General features: G+C 42.1%; 1 protein-coding gene across 24 annotated transcripts in view; it reads left to right on the forward strand.

The window, feature by feature from the left end:
- Nucleotides 1-20825, forward strand: part of CLASP1 (cytoplasmic linker associated protein 1) — a 160981-nt gene that overhangs the window by 133325 nt on the left and 6831 nt on the right. For 14 of the 24 annotated variants that reach the window (XM_035331631.1, XM_035331628.1, XM_035331633.1 and 11 more), the window contains 6 exons: nt 1052-1168; nt 4747-4897; nt 5881-6127; nt 6903-7096; nt 8839-8967; nt 19382-19588. In XM_035331631.1, the coding sequence (XP_035187522.1) occupies nt 1052-1168; nt 4747-4897; nt 5881-6127; nt 6903-7096; nt 8839-8967; nt 19382-19588 (1045 nt within the window). The remainder of the gene's footprint in view (nt 1-1051; nt 1169-4746; nt 4898-5880; nt 6128-6902; nt 7097-8838; nt 8968-19381; nt 19589-20825) is intronic. The other 10 variants (XM_035331645.1, XM_035331647.1, XM_035331649.1 and 7 more) reach the window with 3 other exon arrangements.

Here is a 20825-nt window from a genome sequence, read left to right on the forward strand (position 1 = left end):
AGGGTATGGAAAAAGAACTAAAATAAGCCACCCACCTTACACAATAAGGACAAGCCTGCATTGTTCAGTGGCCTGTTTGCAGGTAGGTGAGATCTGAGCTGTGGGAGCAGTCTGGTTTTCATGTGTGTTTCTCTAATAGTTGATTGTAATAGCTGGTTTTTATTTCTGGTTAACAACTGCATTTCTTGACACCACGCTTCAGATGGGTTTTCAGCTGGCATTGCTGCTATTTGCTCTGGAGCAATTCTTGGCTTGTTTGCCGCTTCTACTCTCCTCGTGTCTTTCACTTGTGTGTACACAAATGTGACTTTCTGAGATAAGTGTACTTAATAGAAACAAAGTGGTATCCTGAATATTCCACCGTCTCCAGCATCTATATTGTTGCTTAGATGATGATTTTGAAAATCCCTGTGGTGTAAAGGGAACAGGACAAAAGCAAAGGTTAAACAAATTCACACAGATGCCTTGACCCAAAGGCACAGTATCGTTTGGTAACCCAAAGGTCCCTGCAGAAGTTGGAAAATAAATTTGAACTGACTTGGAGGCTGGGTTTAACTCAGTCTTCCCAGGTTTGTCTGTGAAGACCAGGGCCAAGCCCCCAGTGTACATGATACATTAACACCCCAGACTGATTTTCATTTACTCATTAAGTCCAGCTCCAGGTTTCCTTTCTTCCAGGAAACTGTTGATTGCAAATATGTGTAGCGTTTGGATACAGGTGCATGGTCAGGGATTGTTCACTTAGAGCATTTCAAGTGCTGTTTATAGAGAGACTATCCATTTATGCAATTTACCAGGGACTATTTTTGTGTGAGCCGTATCCTTATTTTAGAGGGAAAAAAAAAAGTGGACCTGAGAAATAAAGGCCAAAGCAATGACTTAAAGGGCTCAATGGAGTATTCTTGTTTAATTTTGTTTCTATTAATTTTTTTCTCTTTCCAAGGCAGCATGACAGCACTAAGCCACTCAGATTATAGTCTCTCTTTTTTTTTTTTTTCCTCCCTCTCCTTTCTCTGTTTTTTCTCTTTCGTTTCTCCTCTGATCACTGCAGTCGGTTCTGGGGTTGGAGTGCAGACGGGCTGTCGAAGCACCCCCCTCCCCTTTCTCAGCCTAACTCCATCCCCACCGCTCCTTCCCACAAGACTTTCAGGCGCTCTTATTCTCCCAGGTAACAAGCTACCTGTTAAACCAACTTGTCTGAGATGTCACAGCATTATTTACCTTTCATACCACAGGATTTGTTCAAACGTGGGAAACGATTTCCAGATGATTTGGTCAAAAAAGCAAATGGGCTGATGTTAGTTCTCAGAGCGGGGAGAGGGCAGTCAGTCGCCTCTTCACTCAGTTGGGAAGATGCGGCACAGGAGTGGAAAAACTCCAAGTGACTTTTTCCAGATGACTTCTCCCTGCTGGATTTCCTGAATTAGGTGTAGGTTTCACAGTTAGACTCCGACGCAGAACACAGTTGTTGAGCACTTTCTGCAGGCACTTGTTGCGTTGTGACAGTGCAGGCAACTTCGTTCAGTTCACTGTGCAAGTGGCACACGAGCACGTTCAAACTGCAGTAGTGAACGTCTATAGGACAGTGAGGGGGACGTGTGGGATTTCACCAGCTGCTTGCACAGCGATTGTGGAACATCTTGGAAATGGGTAGTATTGCAATTAGAATTGTAATCCTGTGTCCTTGCCACAAGGTTTGGAGGTTATTGACAGCTAATTTTAACATCTATTCCTCCTCTTGTGCAGAGGAGACAGGTATTTATTCAGTATACTAGACTAAAGCTATATACTGTTTTAATGAAAAAACAATCTGAATCCAAATTTAATTTCAGACCTCTTGGATGTTATTTTTTAAGTTTATACCCTGGCAGCAGTCTCTCTGTTCCTAAATGGAAACTACTGAAACAAAACCAAACAAATAGCTCTTGGAGGACTGAAAATCTGGGAGTCAGTGACAACTGAGAAAGAATATGGAGATACAGAATATGGGATTCTATGAACACCAGCAGATTTAAAACATCAAATCTATGTTATGACTCTGTTCTAGAATACTGAAAAATCTGTGGAAGAGATCCATGTTGATTTTTCGTGTTAAACTAGTCCAGAATAATTTTTTCTTCATTTCATTAGCTGGCAGGTTTGGAATAATTTGATACATATTCCAGCCCAAAGCCTGAAAGTGCAAGAAAGTGGGTTACTGTGTACTGCTGCAGGATCCTAAACTGTTGATTTCTTACACGTTGTTTGGATTGAGAGCTGAATAATAGTTTATGGAAGTAAAATGTTTCATGTCAGACTGGAAAACTTCAAAACTGTATCTTGATAAACTTGTAGAGCGCTGCCTGTTTTAGTGCAGCAGAACATGGAAAATAATGTTGTGACATCCCTAAAGACTACTCATCTCTACTCACTTCTTATTCATCCTGTGACTTTCTTCTAGTTTTCTGCATCACTCTTTTGTTTTTTGCCTTTTTCACCCCTGGCAGGTGGTGTAGCTCCATTTTTTATTTTTTTTATTCCCCCATCATGTTGTCTGTGAAGTATTCCAGCATGCATGCTGTCAGTAGACGTGTGTTTACATGTAGAGTGATTCTGTATAAAACACAGCCATAATGTGATCTCTTACACATGCTTATTCTTGACATACGAAATCACTGGGTTCTTCGGATTTTATTAAAAGGTGGTTTAGGGTGGTTTTGGAAAACTCATTAGATCTGGTGGTTTTTCATTCAGAAACTTCTGTAGTCATTTAGCATTGCAGAATATGTGCTTTGATCTGTTCTTTAGGAGCAGTGTAGGGCAAAATTCATTCCTGAGGAAAGCAGCAGTGACTTTAGCAGAAGATTTAATGTCAGTACATCTGTGATTATTTCTCTATTTTTCTCCATGGATTTAATTGTGTGGCCTTTGCTACGTCATTTCATCTCTTGGCGTGGATACACAGTTACAATCATATTTATACCTTCAATAATGGCCGTTCCATTGCTCACCTAAGTGAGCAATGAAGAACCCTTTAAGATCTATGAATTAAACATGTTTAAGTGTAAAATTAATATTTTCAAGATGGTATGAAGCAAATGTTTTCCTAGCCCTGACTGATACTTACAAAGAATCAAAAATCTGCATCCACTTTTTTTTTTTTTTTTTTTTTTTTTTTTGTCTGGAAAGCAATGACGGTGCATTAGTTTCATTCAGTTATCTGAAAGGCCCTAAATACTCTGACTTCTGTAGGTTTATAAACAGCTTTTGTTTCCTGATCTTGATTTGTTGTTCAAGTGGCTTCTCTTTCTTCCTAGCCAGGCCTGGCCTGACAGGCAGTATTTAAAGTCAGGGAGTTGTTCTTTGGTTTCTCTGCCAGAATACATTGTGCTGGGGTTTGAGTGACTGTAGAGCGAGCGCGTTGCTTGGGAGCCAGGGATTATGGCTATTTTCAGTGTGTTAATCCCAAAGGAATTGGCAACACCAATTTTATCCTTTGTCTAAAGTTCTCGAGTTTTTTCCAGAAAAAATAGTAGTAGTTCTAGATAATTAACATCCTACTTTCAGTTCTATAGAAAATAATGGCTGCATAGTCATGATTCAAAAGTGATTTTTTATTTGTGATACTTTTTCCCACCACCTCACAGGGCATCTTTCTTTATCAGAAAGGAGCACGGCTCTTTGTTCAGCCATCTTTCTCCAAGCCCATCCTGTGATCCTTCCCAAAATGCTAAGAAATAGTAATTCACCCCTGTAGGGAGCTACTTCTTGCCACTTACTGACAAACAACTTGATGTAAATGTCTTAAATTTTTTTGGTTTCTTTGCTTCTGGCTCTATTAAGATCTGAGACTTCCCCAGAGAAATTGTTCTCAGTTAGTGGGTCTCTTCATAAAGTCTCTCTTGGAAAACTGATTGTCATGCAAACTCAACTTCTCCCTGAATATAGCAAAGCCCTGCCAACATTGCTTTGTAATTTCTTCCAAGCATGTAGGAGCTTCTCTTCCTAGTCATGTCTGTTTTTGTATCATCTGCCCTCGCTTGCTAGGCATTTTTTTTCATGGTACTTAATTTTGGGTAACTCTTGAAAGAATCCCAAAACTCGTGTGGCTTTATGCTGATGAGGAATTTCTGAGAAGCTGGCTGCAAGGAAGTATTCTATTTGAGTGAGATAATTCTCAAATTTAGGCTCAATATTTCAGTTGTTCTTATCAAGGCATCTTGAAAGTAGTTCTGTTTTTTCTACTCTATAAGTGAAAACTGGAATATGTTAGATTAAGCTTTTATGTCAATGTACATTTCTATTTCCATTTAAATCTATTGCATTTGAATCCATTGACAGAATATGTTATGTCATAAAACTTAGCTCGTTGATTTAATTTCTACCAGCTGTCACAACCCTTTGAGTTCTCATAGTGGTTGTTTTTTATTTTTCTTTTTAAATAACACCATTACCATGATGGCGCTAGGTTTTTGGTTTATAGAAGCTAGCACACTCACTGCTGTGGAATGTGACAAACACTGCATCTGATTCCCCCTCAATCATAGCAATATAATACCACTGATTTCAACTGAGCTTCTCCTAGATTTAGCTCAGTTTGAGGGGAGACTCAGACCTGAAGTCTGCTTTGATTCCATTCATGTTTTGTTACAAATCACTGTTGGAAATGGTACACCAAATCATCTGTCTCCAACTTGGCATTTATTGATTAAGTGAAAAGTTGTTTCCAATTTCATATGTAACATTTCATATACGTTTGGTCTTTAGTATGCTGGATTATGACACGGAGAACCTAAATTCTGATGAAATCTACAGCTCTCTTCGTGGAGTCACAGAAGCGATTGAAAAATTTAGTTTCCGTAGTCAAGAGGATCTGAATGAACCAATCAAACGTGATGGAAAGAAAGACTGTGACATTGTAAGTATTTGTATTGATTAACATCTGGAGATAGGTGAAGTTTCACAACGTTGTTTTCAAACCTGGCTTTGGTTGCTAGCTAGTGTACAAAATCCAATTATTCTTGGTCTGTTTTATCCTTCACATGTTAGTCTCTCTGGTTACTAACTTCCTATCCCTAAGTTTTGGGGTACCAGTAATGTAGTCCCTTGCTCCCTTAGAACTCTGTTTAACCTCCTGTGAAATATGCTTACTGGATTACTGTGGAAGTCTCATGTATGAAGAAATCTCTCTGAGTGCCCAACTCGTGAGGTGCCTTATGCTTCATCACTGCTTACAGAATTACCTACTACATGAGATACCATTTGTTTTAATAAAATATAGGGAATTCAAAATTTGCGTCAATTTTAAATGGTATTTTTGCTTCTTCTCTGGGCAAACAAGTTTAGGTTAGTAGATTGTTAGCCTTCAAAGCAAAAAAATTTGTTGGTGGTCTGATATTTTTTTCTTTGGGACTCTTGTATTGTCCATTTCACATTAGCTTGCTAAGCATCATAGGATTGGAAAAGACCTCTAAGATCATCTAGTCCAACCTTTAATCTCCCTTGGCAATCATCTAATCTCCTCTATGGCAATCATCTAACCTACTCTGTCAGTCGGTCAGGAGGTTTCATAAGAAAGATACTGATTTTCTTAATTTTCTTTTCCTTAGCAAGTTAGTCCTGTCCCAGAGCTTGTCTGATTTTTGCAAGCTTGTAGTTTTATAATACTGATTTATATTCAGGACTGTTAGCATAGCTTTTTGCCCTGTGATCATAAGATATTTCTGTTACGTAAGCTAGGGAAAGAGGTGGTAATCTAAGTTTTATTTGAGAATTATGCAGATGTAAAGGATTCTATACAAAATTAATTGATGCATGATCCTATGGTGAGTGGATTCAAAAAGGCTTACAGTTTCTACAGATTTTGAGGAGTCTCATGACTTTTTTGTATTGGATCCCCAGGTGTCTCGAGATGGTGGCCTTGCGGTACCTACTAGTGATGTCCGTGGAAGTAGTGACATTGTAGAAGGAGGAAGGATGGCGCTAGATAACAAAACCTCCTTACTGAACACCCAGCCTCCCCGCGCCTTTTCAGGGCCACGTGCTCGAGAGTATAACCCCTATCCTTATTCCGACACAATTAACACTTACGACAAGACTGCCCTCAAGGAAGCAGTGTTTGATGATGACATGGATCAGCTTCGGGATGGTTTGTATTAGCTTATCTTGTAAAACTGCAGGCAGCGTGTTCTGTTCCTGGTATTTGTATGCATGCAGTGCTCTCGGGTACATGCCTGTCAATGTATATGTTGAGTATTATTTTGTACCTGAGTCAAGGCTTGGCATGAAATATTCTGTGTTCTTATGTAACAGCAGAACCTGATGAAGAAAATGTTAAACTGCAGTTTGAATGTGGGTTTTGTTTTTTTCTCTTCCTCCTGGAGTTTGTCTCAAACTAGTCCCTTAAGAGTCTAAATTAAGTGTATCTATAAGGGACATTACTCTGGGGACCTCCTACTCTAAAACCGAAATGACTCATTAGCTCGCTGTTATTGAGTGTTCCACTTCATTTAAAGGATGCTGCACCTTTGCTTTATCCCTTTGCAGTGTACTGATGACTCACTGTACTTTGATCTAAATGTCATACATGTGATCACTGGTTTTGGGTGTGAGTGTCTAGGACAAACTCTGGCGGTTCTCGTCTTGTAGAAGTAATTAATGGAACTGGATGAAATCCAGTCGTCATCTCTTCGTTTGTTAGAAGCTGTGTGCAGACTCATGAACAGTATTATGAACTTCACTGAAGTTTTGGGCTAGTCAGATCCTCTTTCCTGCTTGACTGAGGCCACCTGCGATTTGATGGCTGGGGTAGGGAGGGGTGGGGGGAGGCTTGTTATATGCGCTTTGTTCTGTAGAGGATTAATAATATGGGCATCTTTGATCTCTTCCACATTCCCCAAATGATTTGCTGCCCTTTGTCCTAGAAGTACCCATTGACCATTCAGATTTGGTGGCTGACCTTCTGAAAGAGCTCTCTAACCACAATGAACGGGTGGAGGAGCGAAAAGGAGCTCTCCTGGAACTTCTAAAGATCACAAGGGAAGATAACCTTGGAGTTTGGGAGGAACATTTCAAAACCATTCTGCTCCTGCTGCTGGAAACACTTGGAGACAAAGATGTGAGATGTAGATTTTTATCTCAACTCTTTCCAACCCTTTTGCATTTATCTAGGGTGATAGGTTCTACAAATTAGATTAAATCAAATTTGTTGCATTTATATTGCAACTCTTCAGTGATGCTGCACTGCTCTTTTTTTCCTTTGAAGGCTGTTGACTCTGCTTTCATTCTCAGTGTGCTCAGTGATGAATTTCAAGCTGCTCTGAAGTGTCCCAGTTTTTCCCCTTCCCTTCTGAGTGTTTAGTAGCAAATAACTAGGAAATTGAACTAGAATTGGAAAGGAAGCGATTTTCTAATTTTGTAAGAATTAAGATTTAAAATGTTGTTCACTTCCAAATTAGGATGAAATTACATAATATCATTACATAATACATATCATGTGGCACATAATACATACTATAATAATGAATGCTATTACCTAATATGTATACAGAGTACTGCATACACATTATTGCATAATAATAACTCTTAGCCATATTGCACCCTTCCCCAGAAAGGGAGAGTAAAGGCAGCCTAGATGAACATTTATTTTTTTTTCTCTGTGTAGGTTAAAGATCCGGGCTATTAGATCTTAGAGGATGGATTTCATCCAGAGCAAACTGCTTTTACAGGGGGTCTTGTTCTAAAGTAATAAAAGAAGTTACAGATGTAGACAGGAGGAACTCATGCTGCATTACTATCACAGCTTTATCTTTGGTAGTTGATCAAAGTGGTGTTTTACAGGCGAGGCTTTTACTTTTTCCAGATGGGGCTGTTTGTTCAGCTTGCAGCACTGTGACATTTTGATAAAGGCTCAGCACCCTGGCTGTGCTTTCAAATCAGAGACATGCTCCATCTAAATGTTATAGCATGTAGGCGTAAAAGCACTCCCAGATCTTCTCTGATTAATCTGATTCAAAATCAATTGTATTTTGTATACTGTTTATAAAGGATGTGGTGCTGTTGTAGAAATAAAATCTTGATTCTAAGGCAGTGTAAATGGTGTATTCTCACAATCTTCCTTAGCATTAGCATGAACTACTGTAGTCCTACATGTTTAATCGTAGCAGCATCATACATGTATGAAGATTTGGTGGCTTTAAATACAAATAAATTGTGCTAATCTGAGTTTTGCAGATGAATAGCAGAGGGCATGCTTTAAAGGTTGTGTTAAATATTCCTCTGCTGAAATGATAGAATCTATTTGTAATGGCTGCAGGCCAAAAACTTAATTTAACAGTTGTGAAAGTGAAGCAGGTGTTATAAATCCCTTCTGCTAATGGTCTTTGGATATAAAGGATTAACACATAGGTCAGTAGTGACTACAATGACTGCCTGTTCTTGAAAGTGATTTCCATAGGAGTTACAGGAACAGCATTGATTTACTGCATCAGTACACGAGAAACAGCTTTGCTGCTTGGATGGAACCCAGTTTGATATCTGCAAAGCTAAGCAGAAGAGGAAGAGCAAAACATGAAACGTGCTCTTTTGGGTACAAATTTGTTCTTCATTGCCAAGAGAGTATGGAATTTAAAAAAAAAAAAAAAGTTCTGTTTCTGTTAGTCAGAACAGTCATGTGAATTTTTGTACAGAAGAAAGCAAGGAGACCGATTCTGGTTTTAGTTACTGAGCACACTGCTCGTTCTACTGGAGCTGGTAGAGCTATATAACACTTCTGATGGCATAGGGAGCTTTGAGAATTTACTTCAAAATATAATTTAGATGAGAAATGACTTTTTCTAACGTTTATTTCTCTTGACACAGCATTCAATAAGAGCCCTGGCACTGCGAGTCCTTAGAGAGATCTTACGGAATCAGCCAGCAAGGTTTAAAAACTACGCGGAGCTGACCATCATGAAAACACTGGAAGCCCATAAGGATTCCCACAAGGAGGTGAGCGAGCCTTTCAGTGTTACTGCTAGGAAAGCAATATTGAAGAGCTGGGAGATTTAACAAGCAAGCACGTTGACTCATCTTGACAGAAGAACAATTTGATAGTAAGTCTCACAAGTACTAAGGGGGTGGGTTTATACTTGATGAAGGAGGAAGAAGAAATGTGGAACTGACAGAGCTGGACAAGTGTTTGCAGCTATCTGGAGCTGTAGGCCATTGTTTATCAGTTTTCCGGGATTTGGTTGTTCGTTCTGGGGCAGAATGAAGCCCTATGGCAGAGTGGTCTCTCCATCTGTGCAGGGAAGGGTAGGAAATGTACTGATGAACTCAAAGGCCATGTCAAACAGAGCTGTGTGTGAAAACAATGAAACTGGGCCATGATGAAGTACTCAGAACTGGTGAATAACAGCAGAAAGTAGACAAAGAGGGCATGCTGCTGAAAAGAAGCTTGGGGCATAGAGGAGGAAGCCGAGGGAAAGGTGAATTGCATTTTCCTAATGTGAAAGAACTCATATGCAAAACTGAAATGAAATTTCTAGACTAAAAAATTTGGGGACGTGATAGTTACCTACGAAGTAGATAAAATTACATTAAAGGTCAATCTTTGCAGATTGACTTCCAAGCTGGATCTTCTTTTCCACCTTGTGCATGTTGCAAGTTTGAACTGAGCCATGGTAAATACCACATGAATTTCTGCACATTTTTGTGCATTTCTGTGATAGCTTTGGTAACAGATTCCTTCCTTTGGAATCTAAAACTCTTAGTCTTCTCTGCAAAAGGCTTGTCCTAAAGTCGCAATTTTAGGTATCTCTGTGGAGAGCTTTTTTGGCCATGAAAAAGATCATTGTATAGATCAGGCTGTTCCAGGGCATTGCATAACTGACACAAGGTTACTTTACCTGTGCATAGCAAAACTGTACTGTTTAAAAATCAAAACAAAACAAAAAACGCCCCCAGGGAAGAAAGAACCTAACAGGCTGGATATATCTCTACAATGCAAAAGTAGAAGATGTTTAATCCTTTAGTGAATGAAGTCTGCTGTGAGCTGCCTATCCTCCTCTCCTCGATTTAGAGCCTTTGCACTCCTGTCATTTTCAGTTCAGAGTAATAAGCAGTTGTAAATTGATTTCCTGATAAAGCAGTCAGACAAAACATTGTGTTCTGAAGGAGTGCCTTTTATTGGCAGGTTTTCCTGGTTACATACTTCTCAGCTCACCTTGACTCAGTGCCCTCTGTGTTTTTTTCTGAAAGTCCTCCAAAGCTGCAGCACCTTTCCAGGTGGTCTCTGACATTGTTTTTAATACCTTTTCTTTCAGTGCTCGCTTGAGTGACTGGCACATTTTTCAGAAATTAGATGTAATGCTGAAAACATGACATTCTATGCTTCTGTACTCCCCACACCATGTTCTTCATGCTTGTAGTATGGAAAGGTTCCTCAGGATTTGCATGTGAGATGCCTCCTGAGGAAAAGCAAAGAAGAATAAGTCTTTGTAACAGAAAGCAAAGCTCAGGCCAGGAATGAAGAGATGAGAGCTCTGGCACTTCTTTACAGAAGAGTAAGCCAGAGCTGTATTGCTCTCAGCAAGTAGCTGCTGTGCTACACGTGGCATTCCTTTGATTTGTCAATGGTTCTGCAAAGCATCTTTGTCAGTAAAAAATATGAGATTTACTGCTGCGGTGAGACCTTTGGGTGACAGCTGTCGTAGCAGGATGCTGCAGGTGTAGTCCCGTTTTGCTGCCTGTTGCTTTTAAGTTGTTTGCACAGCTGTAGTAAGCAGTGACACTGGTGCTGCAATAGGAGTGAGCAATCTGCAGCCATGGGTGTTTGGTCTTCCCCACTGTATGCTGAAGGAAGCGTGTACTAAGTTTCCTGTGTTAATATTTAAAAAATAATCTTTATCTGCAGAGCTTATTCAAGGTGTTGCCCTGGGACGTGGGATTTTTCATTCTATGTATCTGTTTTCTGATACCTGTGTAAATGGGACTCAGAACCATAATGCAACCCATGAAAGTTGTGTCTGTCAGTAATTTGAGCATATCAGCATTCCTGAAGTCAAGAAAAGCTTCCCAGTCTGCACTTGGGTCTCTACGTGAGCTAGGCTAAAGATATACGCGGGAAAACGCTTCAGGTATTTTTACCTTTAGCTGGGGCTTGCTGATTCTGTTAAGTCTGTGAAAAACTAACTGGGTCCGTTTGGGTATGGCTCAGTTGGTCAAACTCATAGCCCTGGGCCAGGAGGTCACAAATTCCCATCCGTTGGTGGCCCTCCAGCTCCCCGTCAGCACTGACTTGCGGCACTGCTCTACCTGCAGGTGGCTGCGGAGGAGTTGCCCTTTGACTTCATCCCACGCAGTGAGAGGTGAGGTGGAGGTTCACAGGTCTGTGACTGAAGGGTGTTTTAAAAGAATAGCTGGAGGGGGCAATGGGAAGATGGCAGTGGTCTGCCTTACAGCCTTCTTCTTTGCCAAAACCAGGTAATATTAAAGGCAGTGGTTATACTGTCTTTAGAGTAAATAAGATCTTCCTTTATACTATAAAAACTATTTTGAGGAAAGCTGCTGTAATAGGGTTAGAAAAGCGTTAATTCTTGTGCCAGTAATGCCCTGGTAGGATGTCACTTCAGGGTTTGCTTCAGGTCTGCTTTTGCCTTGTGGTAAGACAGGAGTGACCCCGGTTTGTAGTTTGAGATCCTCTGAAACGGGCTGCATAAATCAGAAGAAAATGATGGTTTTGAGCGATCTGTATCTGCTTTGCTCTTACCCACTTGAGTTTCCCCTTTAGCACAGGGACTGCTAATTGCCCCTAAGTTATTGCTCCCATTTTCTGTTAAGTATGAGCCCATGGACAATCAGTGTAAAGTGACCAAGCGAAGAAGGAGGAGTTTGAAAATAAGCACAGTACAGAACCGTTAACCTCAGGCACTGTCTCCAAGAAGTCATTGTGACAGTTCTTCGGAAGTGAACAGGAAGGTTAATTTGGCTTCCCAGATTCCAGTATTGCTTCTGTTCAGCATGGCCAGGAATGTTCAAGTAACAAATTGTAATCGCCATATTCATGACCGGACAAATACCATCCCTTCCTCCATTTCAGTGCCAATATGTAGTTAAAAGATTTAGTCTGAAACAAAAATGAAAGAGGTTTTATTCTCTTCCTGCTCCCAGATGATACGATTGGAAGCATCAAAGCGTAGTGTTAGCATAGTTTGATATCTTGGGATGCCTGGATAATCGGATGTTTTCCCAAGTCCAAGCAGAAGCCTTTTGCTGGTTGGATCCTTGCTACGGCTAGAAGTACTCTGCCTTTTGTTGCTGAAGGTAAGGTGTAGGATCAGTGAAGCAGCACAGCTGAGAGCCCCACTCCTTCACAGGGATGCCAGGGAGGAAAACCCAGTTGAATGCTGAGTGTAATGTCCTGTGGGTGCCAACACAGGCGATCGGCAAAGCTCTGACCTCAGCGTGGGTTCAGAATTCCTGTAACCCTGGGCTACAGGCAAGACTCTGGGTTGGGATCCATGTTCAGTTTGCACTTTTTAACTTTAGCTTGTTTTTATGCTATTTGTATTATAACAGTTTAGTCAGTGCTGCTGTTTGAATGGGGTGATGTGAAGAGTCAAGCCTGCCGCAGTAATAACTGTAAATGTTTAGGGGGGTTGACATGTAAATGCCTTTCACTTACTTTTGGATTATTAGAACATAAATGGAGTTGTGGCCGGTATTAAATCTTGTTGATTTTTATCACTCTTTGTTTGGAGTTTTTTGGAAGAGAAACATCCTTCTGTTGCCAATTAGTTAATATTAACTCATTTGTTCCAGTGTAGTTACTCACCCGTTACTAAGGAGAGATGCTGCCTGCTGACCCAATGCCATTGATAAGGCATTGCTTCAGATTCATACCAGCAAAATGAGTTTGTTCTTACTGATTGTGGTAAAACAGAAATTGTTATCTTGGGAAATTGGTGCTGAACATCTTTACCAGTGAAAATCATTGGATAGCAAATTCCTTGCTTTTTCTCTGCAGCTCTGTTTTTCTGTGCAACTAAGCCTATAGACCTAACCGGTTAGTGCTTTGGGTGAGGAAAGGATATTGCCCCATGTCTTAAATTCCTAATTTTGGTCTTTCACTATCCAGGAAACCCATAAGCATAATTGGGATGTAACATTCCCTGTTGTAACCCTCCAAGAGAAGGTGAAGAAGAACAAATCACAGCTATCCATTAACTTTAATACTTGTTACTGTCTTGTTGAGGTGTTTTTAGATTGACGCTGACGTTTATAAGATGATTTGCAACCGTTCTCCAATGCTTATAGTACAGCCTGTATCTGGTTCTGCAAAATGTAGTTTCCTAAAGAAAAACACCAAATGATCAGTCTTTAAGGTTAATTGATGCATAGTCTGTGCTGGAAGCTGTCAGGTGCTCCAGCTTGGCAGTTGTTGATGTTTTGTAGTATGCGTTTGTGCTTTCTGAAATTCCCAACACATTTGAAATATTTAGTACACAGGAGAAGCAACCTAATCTACTTCATCTCCTCTGAATCCCTTAAAAAAAAAAAATCATTTTTTTTTCATCTGCTTAGCACTCCCCATTGCTGAGTCCACTTCCTGCTTTGAAACATAGTGCTTAGTTCTTTGTTCCTGTCTGGAGCAGACTGTATACCCTTCAGGGATGGGAGTTTGCCTGGCTAGGTGCTGGTAAGCCTCCATTCCCTCCAGCCTAAATTATGCAGGCTTTAAGTAACTACCTCTAAATAGCAATGCTTGCTTCAAAAACATAGCTGTGTGCCTTGTAAGCCCCAAAGCAAAACCTTGTTTTCTGCTTAGTAAACTTCTGGGGCTCTGCATATTTCACACTGGAATAAAAAAGCCTCCGAGTTTTTTGTGGTTTTTGTTGTTGTTTGTTGGTTGGGTTTTTTACAATAATTAATTCCCTACAACTTTCTGCAGAGACCATGCCGCTAGCATTTGTGGTGAAGTACTGCAGCTTGTGGTCTCATACACAGTCCCTACAACTCTCGCCTAGGTTCGCAAGCACTGCTCTGCTCAGATCCCAGCACGCTGCGCTGATCCCTGCACAGCCTATGCAGCTGGCACGTTCTGCCTTAGAGCAATCAGGGCATATATCTTTCTTTCCTTATTTGCCCAGTATGTGTCATTTAAAAGCAGAAATGAAAGCATCAAAACCCTTTAGAAAGCTGCTGTGTATTGACCAAAGCCAAGAGCGGATTACCAGAGGCAGGCTGCTTGTTGCAGCAGTGGGCGGTGAGCAACATCTGTAACGCGATGAAGGTAGTAGATGAGCAGAAGAAATGGTGCTGAAGGGATGCAGTTCTGGTTTCTTGGTTTTGTCTGTCTTAAGTGAACAGCACCCAAAGGCTGCGGTGCGTTGTGAGCCAGGGAAGCCGGTGGGAATCGTTTGAATTTTGCCCAGCAACTTTTGTTACGTCAGTGATGCCAAAATGCTTTTCTGCTAGAAGAAAGGGATCTGTGACAGGTGGCTGTTCCTAACACTGCACTTCAGCATGTCCCCTCCCATTGAAATCAGAAAGCATTTCATGCACGTATTCCTGGGACTGTCAGACCGGTTACTTCAAAGGGTGCTCCTTCGTATATTGCAGTAAGGCAGACATTGCTACGCAGGTCCGCTCTTCACCTCCGCTACATCTGTGTGGCTTGATGATGCACCCACTTTGTTCGAGCAAACCGGGTGGAATTATAACTATTTCTCTTTCATGGGAGAGCTCACTAGAAAGGTCTCAACGTGCTGCAGATGTCTTTCAAGGAGCCAGCCCACCAGAAAGCGCAGCGTATGTTATGCCAGCCGAAGTCAGGCTGAATCTAGTCCGCAGCGTGTAGAGCATAAGGTAAGGCTTTGGAAAGGAGAAAAACCTGCTTCTGTAAGGCAGAGTGCTATCTTTTAGATCTGCATTCCTGGGCTACCTGCCTTGTGCTGAATGGCATCAAACTCTCCATTTCCAGCCGTGGTTTGCTCTAAGCTTTCACTAGGAGGTAAAATTGTGTTTGGGACATACCTTACACACAGCTTAGTGTCAGTACTTTTAAAGCACTGCAGGCTCTCCAGTCTTGCAGATCTTGTTTCAGAGGCACCCTTTTAACTTGCTTCTTCCAGCTGGTATCATTGTTTGAAGACTGCTCGTTTTCTTTCATGTTTCTGAGATAATTGAGTGGAACTGTACCAGGTTAAATAAAAACTTTGCTTCACTTCATACGCTGCTTCAGACAACAACGAGGAAGCATGCAGCGATGCTTCACTGAGGACATCCTCCCTTCTTACTGCTGTCTGAAGCTTCCCCATACTAAAAGTTCTGTCTGCCTTCGTGTTTACTGGCCTTTCTTTTTTCTTCAGTAAACTTGTCTGTTTCTTGTTCTGTTTAGTATCTGCATCCTTTCGTGACAACAGCCTCCTCAGTCTGAGCTTGTAGTGAACAGCACTCTTCTTCTCAAATTTAAAAGATGCATTTCGTAGCCACCACTTCTTGTAGTGTCTGCTGTTAGTCTGAGCCTAATGGAGCGGCTCCTGTTGCTTCCCAGTGTGTATCTGCCAGTCCTCCCTCCAAAGATGGGTGGAAGAGCTGTTGCTGGATGTTTGCTTGTTTCTCCCACTCCTTTTAAGGTTGTTTCACTCTGTTGGTCAGGTTAAAGCCCTGATTTAAAAAAAAAAAAAAAAGATTTTTGATTTTTTTTGATACTGTACGGTATGTATAATTTACAAGACATGGGTGTTGTGCCTCAGGGCAAAATATCTTCACTAAACTCAGCTATAATTGTGTGCCCTCGTTGCCAAACGACCTGGCAGTTCATATCTTTCGATAATGCACTTCCCTCTCTGCAGGAATGCTGCTGATTTCCTTGGGTGGTACCAGGTGAATGTGACTGACAGTGCTGTGCAAGTATTCAGAGAGAAGCTTTCCCTCATGGGATGCAGGTCTGGGTGGTGAAATGCTTTATTCTGTCAAAGCCAGAAGGAAAGACCTTTTGGGCAAGGCTGTTACTTGCATTGCAGAGCGGTGGCATTTTGGCTTACTGTGCCAGTGGACACAAATGAGGGAAGAGCTTGTCCTTTTGGCTTGCTCCCAGCTGGTACTACCCGGCCTGCCCCTTTGTCTACAGCCTGTCCCCACTGCTCCTTTCCAAGGCAGCGAGTTACCTGCCGAGGCTCTGATTCAAGCAAGCATGTAAGCACATGTTTGAATCCCATTGACGTCAGTGAGATTTAAGCACGTTATTAAAGCTAAACATACTCTTAAGGGGGTTGCTGAAGTGTGGCTTGGATGCAGATGCTGTCTGCCAGATGTGCTCTTGGAAGACATGGAAATCTCCCTGGTGTTGTCACATTTACTAGCTAGGGTCAGCAGGAACCCTACTGGATGTGTGCAATGTGCCCTTCTGTATTCAGAGGAAATGCAGCGATGTGAAATACCCAACTGCTGTGCAAATGCTGCCAGATCCTGGCTAGAAATGGGCAGCTTCGCTGGAAGAGAAGGACTTGCATGGGCATAAATAATCTTGTACCTTTATAACTTTTCTTGCTGACCTTAGGGTGTGCAAAATATATTATGACCTTTGTTGCGATTTGAATCCTGGATCATTTTGTGAAGAATTACAGCTGTGTTTTAATCCCTGGTGCTTGGAAATGGTAATAGGCTTTTAAAATAAAGGTTTTGTCTCATGCTAGCCTCGTATCTGCAACTTAATGTGCATGGTAAACTATGCAAACAGCATGTGGAGCTTAAATGCAAAAGGAATTGTTGAAATTCTTACCTACTCCCAAATTTACCGTAGTATTTTTAAGATCAGCGTGTCTCCAGGTGCATACTAAAATATTACTGCCTTTTTATGATAAGATACCATGGGGGTTAAAAATAAATAATTTTTTAGGAAACTGTGATACAAGTCCAAGCTTTTCTTTCTCATAATGTCTGATAACATTTACTAAACGTATTTGGAGCTGCCAAAAAAGCAAAATCCTCAAATGGCCCGTGTCCAAACAGTTATGAAGCTTTTTTAAAAAAGCCTCATATTAATATAAAGTGATTTGCATGCAAACATTAAGTTGATGACAAGATAACCTGCACCCTCTGTTATCCACCACGTTGTTTGTGGATAGCTTGATGCTAGCAGTGTTTCAGCACCAGTAACAACAACGTCAGAAGCTGCAGTGCCAAGCAGTGAATTCCTTTGCAGGAAACCTCCTCAGATTCAATGGAGACCTCCTGGGAGCTCCTGACTTCATCTGTTCCAGCAATTCAGTGCCATGGTTCCAAACCATGGCATTAGGTTTCCTTGAGTACTTGGATGCTTCTCTCCTTTTCCCAAAAAGTCGCATAGTACATCCTCTGAAGGTGGCTGACATGGAAACATTCATGCTTCTCATGTGTGAAATTGAGAAGGAATTAGCCAAGAAATAACTGGAAGATCTAAACAAGCGCTCTGTTCTGCTTCGTTACTCATTCACAGAGCTTTCAGGATGAAATCTTTTGAACACTGACCACATTCCTTTTTGGAATATGTTTTAACACTGTGTTTAATTGCTGAGCAAGGCCTGAGGTAGATGGAACAGTTGGACAGCTTCAGTAAATAGGGTACCGATACAGAAGTCATCAAGATCTCAGGTCAGCTACAGAACCTTGCCAGTGCCTTGCTGAGCTCAGTGTTTATTCTGCTGAAGTATCTGAGATCCCTTTCATTGTTGGCTTTGCTGAAGGGGATGCCCAGAACAAGTGGATGAGTTTTGTTACTTCAGGGCTGTATGAGCAGCCTTTGGCCATTCCTGTTTGAGGGAGGCAGCTGTCAGCATGAGCGCAAGGTTAGTGCCGGTGTCGTAGCCGTGATGAGCTAACAGACCGTGGGTGAAGCAGGCCGTGTAGGTAGGGGGTGATCTCTTCTGTTACATCAGTAGTCTGCCTGAGCTGCTCACTCTTCACGGCTTCTGCCTTGAAATCAATTTGTCTTTTCTGGAAAATAATTCATAGCCAAGGCAGGGCGATATTCTTGTCCTAGTAAGGACTGGGTTAAATCTCCAAGTACTCCTGGTACACGTGTTGTCCACATTAGTTCCTTGCAGATAGAGCTGTCCATGGGTTGCTTTAGTCAAACAAATCCCTGAGTTTGATACCACGATAGTGTGTGGAAGAGGGGAATTAAGAGAATCCAGCAACCATGGCTTGAGTCTAAGTGAGGGGAGACTTGTTGATCAATTTATTTGTTGTGAATGCTTCTCTCTTAGAGCTGAGGTCTGTGGTTTAGGTCTGTCCACTAGGGCATCCCTGTTCACGCAGGATTTACCCTCCCTTAAAGGTGAACAGTGAAAAGAGAAGAGAGGGAATGTGGTGGGCAAAGGCATCCTTCATCTTGTGTACCGAAACAGGACATGGGGAGTATGGAGCGTGTGGTTTGCGGCCAGGAAGAGTGCAGCCAAGGGAGAACCTCAGTTTGTTGCCTGGCAGTTAGCACAGACACATGAAAAAAGAAAACCTGCTTCCCATCCTGTTTTTTTATCCAATTACTGTGGAGTGTGAAATGAATAAACTCTCACGGGAGGAGAGAATCAGGTCTTTCCTCTTCCAGCTTGCTGTCCTGCCTGCTGGGGAGAAGTGTGAAAGATGTGGATTCACTTTCCCTTAGCTGAAGAGTAGAACTGGGTTTAGGATCCTTCATTCTGTGTGACTGCTTTACAGTGTGGGCTAGTTACAGAAACAAAAGGTAGATGCTACCCCTGTTTTCACTTGTTCTTCCTCCCATGTTTTATAGTGTTCCAGCGCTGCCTTAATGCGTTAGATGTGCTCAGAGCATTCCTGCCTGGTCATGGATTATCCCGAAGCTTGCCTGGCTCCACAGCCTGGGCTTGAGTGCAGCAGTGCTTAGCTGGGACATGGCAGGACACATCTGTGCAGGCACGGTCATCTCAGCTTGGGCACCCAAGCACCCAGCAGGGCAGGTGCATATTAAAAAGTATGACAGTGTCTATGCAGTGTGTGGCAGTATAATGTTGAAGGAGATACATTTAGCATTGAAGTGTAAGCTGGTGGATTTAGGTTCCTTGTCAGTGGCTAGGGAGGTACCTTCCTCTTGGTTTTCCTAGGATAGCAATGCCTATCCTTACTGGGTGACAAAGATACTCTTTTTTTTGTTGTTGTTGTTTTCCTTAATCAACTCTTTCAAACTAGCCACATCTTTGACACAGTTCCTTCAGGCAGTACAAGCTGCGTACCGCTGTCTGGTCGGAACAAATGTCACTGGAGGTGAAGAACGCATGATTGCCTCTCAGAAGAGCCTCCTGCAGATCTGTTAATAAACATTCCTAAGTATTTCCTGGCATTTATTCCTAGAACACAAGGGTGGTTTTGTCTGTGAAGTGTGACCTCGTTAATGTAAGGTTTTGCTCTGCTTTCATTGCAGGTCGTCAGAGCTGCTGAGGAAGCTGCTTCCACCCTGGCAAGCTCCATCCACCCTGAGCAGTGCATCAAGGTGCTTTGCCCCATCATTCAGACTGCAGATTATCCAATCAATTTAGCTGCCATCAAAATGCAGACAAAAGTTATTGAGAGGATTTCCAAGGAATCGTTGCATCAACTCCTTCCTGATATCATTCCTGGATTGTTACAGGTACAGAATCCCCTGTCATAAATGCTCCTGAGTGCAAACCGTCATTGAACTGTTGTGCACTTTGGGTGTACTTTGCACTTTAATTTGAAGCCCAGCAGGCAGGATGGTCCTTATTTTCTCTCTGAAATCAGGACCGAACTGCTCAGTGGCTTCATTAAGCCTCTTTCATAACCCTCTCAAGCTGGGTGGGGAGCTGTGTTTTTGCCAGTGCTGAGACTTGGTCTTACATAGAGAATTTCTCTCTCGGTGCTGGCTGTAGTGGGGCTGTATTCAGTTCCCTCGTACAAGCAGCTGGCAGTACTGGCAACTGGGATGAGACTGAAAGCACGATGGAAATAAGGGGAGGTAGCAGCAATGGAGGGGAGAGAACGTGGGTGTTTACTGGGGAGGGGTTGTGACAGGAGCAAATCAGTCAGTGTGAAAGGGCAGATGTGTTCGGCTGGTAAGACTGAAGTAGAGAACTGGGATAAAGAAGCTGCCTCATTGTGAAGCATAAAGAGTGGATGGACAAGAGCAAAGTCAGAAATTTCCCTTGTACATCCCAGCATTTGTCCAAACTTTGTCGTGTCACTTCTCGCAATTGTTTTCTTATATTTCAACCTCTGGGAATCGGGCAGTTCTGTATTGATGTAAACTTTTGTTGTGGAAAGTTCTTAGCCCTCATTGTTGGTGGCAACAATCTGGACAGCGTAGCTTCACACCAGAAAAGTTTGGGAGCAGCATGCCTTTAAAAACAAAGTTATATTTATTTTATTAGATTGCTTTAATGTCTTAAACCAAATCTTATTTTGGAGCCTAGTTTACGACTTTTCATCCTGGAGCAGCCAGTGATAGTTCTTCACCTTAGGAAGTCACAGAGATCAGCAGAATCTACTCATGTTTGGAAAGTATTTGGGGATCCTTCTGGCTGAAGGGCTTTGTGCAGAGAGCACCATAGCTTAATATTTATCTGCGCTTACCCAGGTCTCCTGCTCTTTGGGATTCAGTATTCTTTGGGATTTTAAACAGTCATTTCAGACTGTATTTTGGGCCTTGCAGCCAGAACATCGGCCCTGCTGGCGGGCAGCCTGGCAGCCCCAGCCACGTGCCATCCCTCCTCATGGCGTTCCTGGCAGAGGTCACCCTGTGTCTGGGGCAGCCAGCGTCCCGCGCACCGAGGAGATGTGTGTGGTTTCTTACGGGGTCGCTGCTTAGTGATAGGTCACGGCCTGAGTACGGGACTGATGGCACAAGCTGC

This window comes from Oxyura jamaicensis, chromosome 7, assembly GCF_011077185.1.
Source record: "Oxyura jamaicensis isolate SHBP4307 breed ruddy duck chromosome 7, BPBGC_Ojam_1.0, whole genome shotgun sequence".
NCBI lineage: Eukaryota > Metazoa > Chordata > Aves > Anseriformes > Anatidae > Oxyura > Oxyura jamaicensis.